This window comes from Doryrhamphus excisus, chromosome 8 (genome assembly GCF_030265055.1).
Source record: "Doryrhamphus excisus isolate RoL2022-K1 chromosome 8, RoL_Dexc_1.0, whole genome shotgun sequence".
Taxonomy (NCBI): domain Eukaryota; kingdom Metazoa; phylum Chordata; class Actinopteri; order Syngnathiformes; family Syngnathidae; genus Doryrhamphus; species Doryrhamphus excisus.
Genome location: NC_080473.1, coordinates 4,256,580 through 4,267,234, shown reverse-complemented (window position 1 = coordinate 4,267,234; position 10,655 = coordinate 4,256,580). Strand labels below are relative to the sequence as shown.

The following is a 10,655-nucleotide window of genomic DNA, read 5'->3' as shown; positions in this document are numbered from 1 at the left end:
TAGACATGACAAAACATGACTATAGTCACATTTATACTGTTTTTATTTACAACATATTGCGCAACTGCAGGGTCTTGTGACACATGCTAACTCGCAAACTAGAGAGCTAGCGACCTAAACAGTAGCCTCCAAGTTATTTCCTTTAAACTTAAAAAGCCAAAAACTTACCACTTCCACACGGATAGGGAGAATAACTATTAACAGTTATTTAACCTTTAACATGAACATTAATCAAACGTAATAATTTTTTCTGGGTACATGATACCATACAGCATCCATATCAAACTTGCGCGGGCCGCACTAACATTAAACTTTTATATCAAGGCGGGGGCCTCAAACTAGTGTCCTGCGGGCCACATTTGGCCCGCGGGCCGCGTGTTTGAGACCCCTGATCTTACGAGAGTTATGTTATTCTTTCCACTTACTCTCGCACTTTAAATCATTACTAAAGTTGAAAAAATGAAGTTATATTGAGAGACAGGAGTGGAGTGAAATGCTTGGTCCATTAAATGTACAACTTTTGCTTGAGTATAGGGCCCCAGAATGTGGTGCTGTCTGAAAAACTTGAGATTCTGCGTTCTGTTAGGAGGAAATGGACTCCCTGATTAACTTAAGTGAATGACTCCAGTCAGTCAAGAAATTATTCTCCCATCACTAACTCGTGGGGCACATACAGTATCATACAAGCCGAAAAAACAAGGCAGCGTGTACAACTGAGAGTCTGTGTCATCGGAAAGAGCTGTTCGAGAGACTCGACTCGTTCACGAACGTCACATCGAGCACACCCGGAAGGCGTGACACTGACGTCTTGTATAAATACTGATCTCTGACACAAGCTTTACTACACATCTTTACGCCTACGATTTTAAAGACTTGTTGGAGGTATGTTTTTTATGCATTTCTGTTTATCAGGTCGAATGTTACGTGGCTGTCGTGTTTTTTAGCTAGCGGAAGTAGATCACCATTGTTATTCTTTAATGTTCCGACATAGAAATGTCACTAACTTTTGTAATAAAACATCTAGTATGGATGTAAGACCTCAAAGCTGAAGTATGCATTAACTATAGATATCTTTTTAATACAGATTTTAATATGTGGCAGAAATGTGGCATTAAAATGCAAAGTTATTTCTGTACTATGGTCATTTGCCGCCATCTTCTGACCGTAGAGTGATATTATTCATTAGGCTGTACAGTTGTAGTAAAGTTGTACTTACAGTCATGTTGTGTCTCTAGAGTTTGTATTGCCAATAATAAATGACCGTGAATATTTGATGTTGTCTATCTATATAGGGACATGATGGAGTGCTGCTGTGGACTCTTAACCGCCCAGAAACAACCAGGTATAGCAGAAATTGCAGCAAACAGGCCATCGATTTTTGGCATATTCCATCTCATCATTGTGTTTGTTATTGTGTGTGTTGTTCAGTTCCTCTAAAGGGCATTGAAGTAGAACTGGAGGTGAAGGACCACGTGGCCACAGTGGTGTCCACTCTGCACTATGAGAACAAGGAGGACAAAGCCATAGAGGCTGTTTTTGTCTTCCCTCTGCCCGGAGATGCTGCTGTCTGCCATTTCAGCGCTAAGGTTGGACAGACTGAGATCGTAGCTGAGGTGAAGGAGAAACAGGAGGTGAGTCACATGCACGCTGAAGATCTGAAGATCTGAAAAAGACGACCGCGACCACGTGTTGTGCTCTCCAGGCTCGTGAGGAGTACGACGACGCATTGAGCTCCGGGCAGCAGGCCTTCCTGCTGGAGGAGAGCGATCAGAGCCCAGATATCTTCTCTCTCAGTGTGGGCAGTCTTCCTCCAGGAGAGAGCGCCTCCATCAGGCTTGAATATGTCATTGAGCTCGCCGTGCAGGCGGATGATGCGCTGAGGTTTTGTTTGCCTGCAGTGCTCAACCCTCGCTACCAGCCTCAGGGTAGGACACCTAGCAACACTTGGCAAAGACCTTTTGATTCATGTTGTTGTAATATCTCATATCTGTTCATGTCATCACTAGTTTATGTACAGTATATACCAATATTATGGCAATACACGGTATATTTTAGGAAGGTTGGAATCAAATATTCGGTCTTTGGCTCAAACAACAGTTTTTTAAAACCCTGATTGAAATCTTTGAGCCGTGGAAGAATTCTTGTTGCGATGTTTCCAGGGAGCGAAGGTGGCGCCGTCCAGGTGACCGCTGTCCCCGCCTCTCAGGTGCCCTACAGTCTGTCCTTCTCTGCCCGGGTGTCCTCTCCTCGTCAGGTCTCCAGAGTGGACTCCAACTGTTCCCTGGAGCCTCTGCAGTACCTCAACGCAGAGCAAAGCCAGGCTGCTGTATGTAGAATGCTGACATACGTGTGTTTGTCACAGTAGAGGCGTGTTATGTAATGTACAGTATGTATGTATGTATTTATTGGGTCTTAGGTTAAACTGGCTGAAGGACACAAGTTTGACAGGGATGTTGAGCTGCTGATTTACTACAAAGACGCCCACCGGCCAGCTGCTGTGGTGGAGGCAGGACAGGCGTCTGCCAAGCCTGGTGAGATACCTCCAATCTTCAAAATGAATGAATTAAAATCTAAATGAACACTTACTGTGTTTCAGGCACACTGATGGGGGATGCGGTGGTGATGCTGAGCGTGTACCCTGAGTTCCCCCAGGCTGTGATGTCTTCACTGGCATCTAGTGGAGAGTTTGTGTTCGTACTGGATCGATCTGGAAGTATGGATTGTCCTATCAACGACATTGTACACGATGAGACTCGCATCAGCAGTGCCAGGGTAGTCGGAGGGTCAATAAATCATTAATTTGTTTGTCTTCCCTATGGTGGCCTTCACTCCTTATCCTTCACTTCCACACAGGATACCCTTCTGCTGCTTCTGAAGAGCTTACCAATGGGCTGCTACTTCAACATCTACAGTTTCGGATCCTCCTTTGAACATATCTTCCCGTAAGAATGTACCCTTTCCTCAAATTTTAATTCCTGTGTTTTGTCTCATCCGTACTTGTGTGTATTTTCATGGCAGTAAGAGTGTGGAATACAATGAGAAGACCATGGAAGAGGCTCTGAAGAAAGTCAAGGAGTTACAGGCTGACCTGGGAGGAACAGAGATCCTTCAGCCGCTCAAACATATTTACAGCCAAGCCTGCATTGCCAATCACCCAAGACAAGTAAGTACACACACACACACACACACACACACACTCTCTCTTTTTAAAAATGTTTCAAACAGGTTTAACCGGTATTACTTTCTTGTGATGACATTGGATGACAAAAGAGATGCGATGTAACTTAAGTCCACTGTCAACTCTCCTTGCAGCTTTTTGTCTTCACTGACGGCGAGGTGGGGAACACCAAAGAGGTTACGAGCCTGGTGAAGAAGAATTCCTCCTCCCACAGGTCAAAGCACATACACACTATACCAGTTGATTCAGCAAATATGAAATGAAATGATATAATATACGTATATACCGTATTTTCTGGAGTATAAGTCGCACAAGGCCAAAAATGCATAATTAGGTATAAAAAACATACATAGGTCGCAAGTATAAATCGCAGTAACAGCCAACATATGAAAAAAAGTGTGACTTATAGTCTGGAAAATACGGTATTTATATGTACATTTCTTTAAACAAATTTTCATCCATCAAAATGTAATGGCATTGCAAAACGTTGATCTTTTACATTTTTTAACATTAGAGACCTCTTGACATGAAATAACACCCCTATAGTCACATTTACATTTGTATATATATATATATATATATATATAGTATATAGTCGACATAATCTGAGAAAATAAGACTGACTAGACATAAATAAGAAAGCAGATTCACATGTTAGCAGTTCCGATTTTAATTGTGGATATTGTCTCATCAGTGTAATGTAAAGTTAGCTTTACACTCGTATAACCCAATATAGTAGATATAATAAGTAAATATGAGTAAATAAGGCATTTATGATGTAAATGCAACTGCTCGTATCCCACCCTCGGCCATCTCTGCGTGGAGTTTCTGCATGTTCTCCCCGTGCATGCGTGGGTTTTTTCCGGGTACTCCGGTTTCCTCCCACATTCCAAAAACATGCTAGGTTAATTGGCGACTCCAAGTTGTCCATAGGTATGAATGTGAGTGTGAATGGTTGTTTGTCTATATGTGCCCTGTGATTGGCTGGCCACCAGTCCAGGGTGTACCCCGCCTCTCGCCTGAAGGCAGCTGGGATAGGCTCCAGCACGTCCGCGACCCGTCTATCCATCCATCCATCCATCCATCCATCGATCTAATGTTAGATCATGGTTTTATTTTCAATTGCACTCACAGGAAGTACTGCAGATTTGCGTCTTGTATTTGCTGTTTTGTGTTTAATTTTACGTCTGCAATATATAATGGGTCAATAAAAAGTCTTAAGTCGCGTGTGTGTTTGAACCCGTGTCTTCGCAGGTGTTTCTCTTTTGGGATTGGGGAAGGGGCCAGCACTGCTCTCATCAATGGATTGGCTAAGGAGGGAGGAGGTCACGCTCAGTTCATCACAGGAGCTGACAGGATGCAACCAAAAGTACGCCTTAATAAGTGCTAAACAACAAATATGATTGCTTGATTAGAATCAATATATTGATTATGCAATCACTCTGTGTGTATTTGTTTCACAACCAGGTGATGCAATCACTACGGTTTGCTTTGCAACCAGCAGTGGAGGACATCTCGGTCACATGGGATCTGCCAAAGGGAGTGTCCGTCACTCTCCTGTCTCCACCTCTCACAGCTATTTTCCAGGGTCAAAGATCACTCATTTATGCTCAGCTCACTGGACAGGTAGGAGTGTCACCACCGTGAAAGGAGCTTTCTTTCAGGGTTGACACTTGATGAATATGATGAGGGTGTGACAAGTAAACGGTAGAAATATGCCATTTCTCTTTCTCAGCCAACCACTTTTGACTCGAAGACTGTTTATACTAGCGGTGATGCATCAGGCACCCGACAAAACACACAATGCCAGAAATGCATTGCTAGCGTTATACCATTCTTAAACTATTATCAATCAATCAATCAGTCAATCAACTTTTTTTTTATTCACAACACACAAGGTGACCTTGTGTCCTTTACATTAAAACAAAATAAATTCAATATAATAACAATACAATCAAGTGGTTGAGTGGTTAGCGCGCAGACCTCACAGGAGACCTGAGTTCAATCCCACCCTCGGCCATCTCTGTGTGGAGTTATCATGTTCTCCTTGTGCATGCGTGGGTTTTCTCCGGTTTCCTCCCACGTTCCAAAAACATGCTAGGTTAATTGGCGACTCCAAATTGTTCATAGGTATGAATGTGAGTGTGAATGGTTGTTTGTCTATATGTGCCCTGTGATTGGCTGGCCACCAGTCCAGGATGTACCCCGCCTCTCGCCCGAAGACAGCTGGGATAGGCTCCCGCGATTACCCCCCCCCCCTTGTGAGAATAAGCGGTAGAAAATGAATTAATGAATGAATGAGTCACACAAGCACATATAAACTGTAATATCTGTGCGTTTGTTGGTTTCTAAGTTGTTCATTTGTTTCTCAGAGTTCAGAGGCTAAAGACGGTTGTGTCAATGTCAAGTACATGCTGGCCGGCCATCCAACCCAGAATCAGATTGCCTTCACACTCCAACCCACAGACCAAACTGGGTAAAATACAGTGTTTTTAAAATGATTTTTAACACTGACAATTTTTCTGCTTTTCTCCAATGACAGTGGAACACGTACTGTAAATTGACTCAATATGTTCTAGAGTAGGCCACATGGTGGACGAGTGGTTAGCATGTTGGCACAGTTAGGAGATCAGGGAGACCGGGGGTTTTTAATCTCCACTTTGGCATCTTTGTGTGGAGTTTGCATGTTCTCCCTGTGAATGCGGGGGTTTTAGTTTAAAGTCCAAATTGTCCATAGGTATGAATGTGAGTGTGAATGGTTGTTTGCCTATATGTACCCTGTGATTGGCTGGCCACCAGTCCAGGGTGTACCCCACCTCTCGCCCGAAGACAGCTGGCATAGGCTCCAGCACCCCCGCAACCCTAGTGAGGATGAGTGGTAGAAAATGAATGAATGGACGATCTAATGATACACATCTATTTATTTCGTCTGGAAAAAATATGGAATTTTCAAATGTAAAATCTGTAGGAACGCTGTTTTTTTTCCAGACTTTTTTTCAAGGTACACTACCCCTCAAAAGTTTGGGATCACTTGCAAATTTCCTTGTTTTCCAAAGAAAAACAAAGTTTTCTGAAGGAAAACAAAGTTTCCAAGTCATCCCAAACTTTTGAGCAGTAGTGTATATTGCATGTGTATTTTTTCCACTATTGTTGTCAACTTATTGTTGATTTAGCCATATGGTACTGAACAACCAGGACAGAGGCACATGAACCAATTGTGTTGCTACGTATATGCTAAATCTACACTCATCCCCGGTGGGATACATTGTGGTAGTCTACCACTGCATAGTTTGTCAAAGTGTAATTGTATGAAATAACTGGTAACCATTTCTTTCCTGCAGATTAATGATTCACAGGCTGGGTGCTCGGATCGTCATTCGCTCGATGGAGATGGAGGAGGACAATGACGCTGTCGTGCTTTTTGGTGAAACAGGAGACAAAAAAGAGGAACAAGGTGGAGTGAAGCAGAAAGTGGTGGAGTTGAGTGTCCAGTCAGGAGTGAGCAGTAGCCACACTGCCTTTGTTGCTGTCCACAAGTCAGAAAGCAATGCTGCTCAAGGACCTTTACTGCGTCGAAATATCCCAGTTCCCTGTAAGTGTCTTTTCCAAGAGTCGTTTAAAACCACAGCTCATTTCATGTGTAATATAATGGAACTAAAAAGGCATCATCTGATATTTCATATTTATGCCCATATTATCGGACATCCCTGCTAGTGATTCATGTGTGTTAGCTTGTTGCTTTTCACCGTGATGTCTTTTAATTTCAGCTTTTCGGCATCGAATGCCAATGCCAATGATGATGTGCAGGATGGCATCACCTCAACCCTTTGGTGGGTAAATAACTATCAAAACACACAAGAAGTTTTACGCATCCATCGAACAGTAAAATAACCAGTAGAAATTAAAAATGTTGTCCATCATCCACGATCCTTATCCTTTTCTGTGTGTTCTAAAGATATAATTCATTCATTTTCTACCTCTTATCCTCACGAGGGTCGCGGGGGTGCAGGAGCCTATCCTAGTTGTCTTTGGGCGAGAGGCGGGGTACACCCTGGACTGGTGGCCAGCCAATCACAGGGCACATATAGACAAACAACCATTCACACTCACATTCATACCTATGGACAATTTGGAGTCGCCAATTAACCTAGCATGTTTTTGGAATGTGGGAGGAAACCGGAGTACCCGGAGAAAACCCACCCACGCATGCACGGAGAGAACATGCAAACTCCACACAGAGATGGCCGAGGGTGGAATTGAACCCCGGTCTCCTAGCTGTGAGGTCTGCGCGCTAACCACACGACTGCCGTGCAGCATAAAGATATAAAAACTGCTAAAAAGTAAAAGGACAGTTAAGAATGTACGTAATGGGAATCGCTTATTTTGCCTGTAAAACCTTATGGGGGGAAAAAATGCAACAAGAACCAACAACGCTCCATTTACATATAACATGCTATGTGACATCAATGTGCCCAGGAAGGACATTCCGGTAATGCTTAAAAGGGCCAAAATACTGTAAGTATTACATGTTATCATAAATATCCCTGTCACAGCATGTATATTAAACCTTGTTGGGGGTGTTTTAATAGCAAGCATTGTAGGTGTATCCCATTATGTATCTCTTTTTATCTGTTTTTATATCTTTAGAACGCTCAGAAAGGATTATGGATGATGATGAAAATTCCCCCCAAAACTGCAGCTTTCCTTTTAAGTCCAGCGAAATGGAATGAATCTGTTCCAGAGTCAAAGTGTGGCCATTACTGAAACTATTACTTTACAGGTGGCGTTTTAATGAATATTTTAGTCAAGTGTCTGGTAGCTAGCCAGCTGAAAATGTTGGTTGAATTCTGTCGTGGGGTGTTTGATTAGTGAGGTACAGTTGTATGTTATTATTTCTGTCCATTACAGCTCATGTGGTTTATATGTGTCCTATTTTAATCATGCTTTTCTTTTGAGACAGCATGTTCTAATAGCGGTTACTTGGACTGCATGGTAATGAAAGGCTGTTGTGATGATGGTGAGTCATTTCCAAAGATTTCTCCCAGAATGCTTAGCAAATAAGCAAAGCATCAACATCGACAGATCCGGCGGTACTTGCAAATAATTGTCTGCTCACAGAAGACTTGCTGTGTGACGACTCTGGGGAGGATGTGCCGCCACCTCCTCCTCCGCCCCCTCGCAGGGAGCTCTGGCTGGAGTTGGTGTCCCTCCAAAAGGCATCTGGCTGCTGGACGCTTGAGAAGGCTCTGGCTGCTGCACTGGGGAAGACCAGTGAGGAGGTGGAGAAGTCGAAACCTGCGGCGGTGAGTCCCCATGATACATAAAACGTACATATGCCGTTACCATTGGAAGAACATGATGATGTATTCAATGAATTGGTTAGAAAATCAGGATTAGCTCTTTAGGTTATGTTTAAAGTTTATTTTTTTTCAAGCCAATACTAATAACTTCCTGCTTCTCAAGATTTGGACACAACAAAGAGTTTCTTTGGCTATGATGGAGGACGTCACCATGATGGCTGCCTTTGGTGCAGCTTCTTTTGCCACCCGGGCAGCTCAGTGGGCTTTCTGTTTCATGTTGATGTTTTTTTCTGTCCTTTGCGGAGCCTTAGATAGCTAGTGTGCAAGGTGTGTGTGGCAGTGGTGGAGATCCCGCACAACTGATGCCATGTTTGTTTACGTGTGTTTAAAGCAGTCACACATACAACAAATGGAGCGCTTCATTTGCTCATCTTATAGCACAGTATGGGTAATCTTGTCCCATAGGAGCATTTTTACAAATGAAGAGTGTGATATTTATCGTACAACGCAAATTTTAACCCACTGATCGTGGTACTCGGGAACACCAAATTTGTGCACGCTCTCCCCGTGCCTGTGTGGGTTCTCTCCAGCTACACAGGTATGATGCACTTTAGATTAATTGGGGACTCTAAATTGTCCATGTGAATGTGTGTGTGAGTGATTGTTTGTCTATATGTGCCCTGTGATTGGTTAGTGGCCAGCCCCGCCTCTCACCTGAAATCAGCTGGGATAGGCTCCAGCAAACCCCTGTGACCCTAATGAAGATAAGCATTATAGAAAATTGATAAATTTATTTGAATTAATTGTAATTTAATTCATTTTTTAGTTTTATTTGATTTCTTTAATTTAAATTAAATGTAATGACATTTAATTTGATTTTTTTAATTTAAATAAAATAAATCAATTTTCTATACCAAGGGTATGCTGGATTAAATTTAATTAAATTTAATGAACATTTCTGTGTTGAAATGTTAATATTTAACGAGACTGAACAATTTACCTGGTATATAAAAAAATAAACCATTGAGAATAATTGATTTAATCGGGTTTATCTGCCATATAAGTGTAAAAATAAGCCAAGCCAACTTCATTTGTGTGGCACTTTTCTGACCAACGTGCTTTCCAGGAGTGAAATGAGTAAAAAACAAATGATAAAAGATGACCAATGTGCATAAAAAGATCACATAAGAACATGTTAAAAAACAGTCAAATCAAAGCAATCAGCCGTAAAAGGGGATTACACGAGTTAAAAAGTGGAAAAGGTGAGTCAGTGATTGTTATATTATACCATCATTGGTACAGTTGACAGTAAATGGTGTACTTTGTTGTTTTAATGCACTTTTTCTCCATTTTCCTTCATCTGCTGATAAATTAGGTGAGCAAGGACGTGTGGGCCACCATCCTGGCTCTCGTCTGGTTCCACGGGTTCAAGTCGGACATGCAGGATGAGTGGCAGCTTCTAGCAATGAAGGCTGTGTCTTGGCTCCGTGCTCAGAAGGGTGAGTTCTTAAACTACCACTGTAACAAAACAATGTCATTCGTACTGTACATGCCTTCTGATGATGGTTTTCTATCCCAGCGGCATGTGTGATGGAGTGCGTGGAAGCTGGTAATGCCTTGTTGGGTTGTGAGGTGCAGAAAGACATGCTGGGGATTTGAGACATTTCATTCAAGACGCCATCCTACTTTGATCTGTTTTTACCATCATTGTGCCTTATCATATTTGCAGTAGTTTCATCCTTTGATGATCAAACTGACGTTGCACGTTGTGACATGTCATAATACTGCAGTAAAATAAAAGCATATCAGCATGGTGTTTGCGGTAACATATAAACATACTGTACCTCATATTCACCAATTGTATTTCACAGTATGAATGCAAAATAGCTATATAAAATAAACACTTCTTATGCATTGTTTGTCTGTGGTTGATTTAATGTTTGGTTTATCTGCTGACAGGAGTACTGTATGGCACCTGAATGGTGTGAATGTATCAACTTCCGGGATGGACATTTTTTTAAAGATGTTTTTTATATTATATTTTATTACAAACTTCAATTGTACAAAACAATTCCGGGATGGAAATGTCAATTTAAAAAACACTCGTCGTTGCTGCCCTCTGTTGGTGGTCAGTGGATGCTACACTTGTTATGGCAGCGACAGTTCACCGTTTTCTC

The 10,655-nt window shown here is 42.1% G+C and overlaps 1 protein-coding gene across 2 annotated transcripts; it reads left to right on the top strand.

Annotated features, from left to right (window-relative positions):
* The first annotated feature begins 705 nt into the window (after window positions 1-705).
* Window positions 706-10,386, top strand: LOC131134999 (von Willebrand factor A domain-containing protein 5A-like). 2 transcript variants are annotated; one of them, XM_058080782.1, is made up of 19 exons: window positions 706-882; window positions 1,293-1,342; window positions 1,429-1,631; window positions 1,703-1,925; window positions 2,160-2,326; window positions 2,417-2,531; window positions 2,597-2,772; window positions 2,854-2,942; window positions 3,019-3,163; window positions 3,313-3,392; window positions 4,433-4,547; window positions 4,646-4,804; window positions 5,551-5,654; window positions 6,520-6,770; window positions 6,946-7,008; window positions 8,139-8,195; window positions 8,300-8,481; window positions 9,854-9,977; window positions 10,058-10,386. In XM_058080782.1, exons 2-19 carry the CDS (start codon window positions 1,297-1,299, stop codon window positions 10,135-10,137), a joined length of 2,379 nt encoding a protein of 792 aa, XP_057936765.1. In that variant the 5' UTR covers window positions 706-882; window positions 1,293-1,296; the 3' UTR covers window positions 10,138-10,386. The 2 variants fall into 2 exon arrangements, with proteins under 2 accessions (XP_057936765.1, XP_057936764.1); XM_058080781.1 differs by having other exon boundaries at window positions 709-882; window positions 8,297-8,481.
* The last annotated feature ends 269 nt before the right edge of the window (window positions 10,387-10,655 follow it).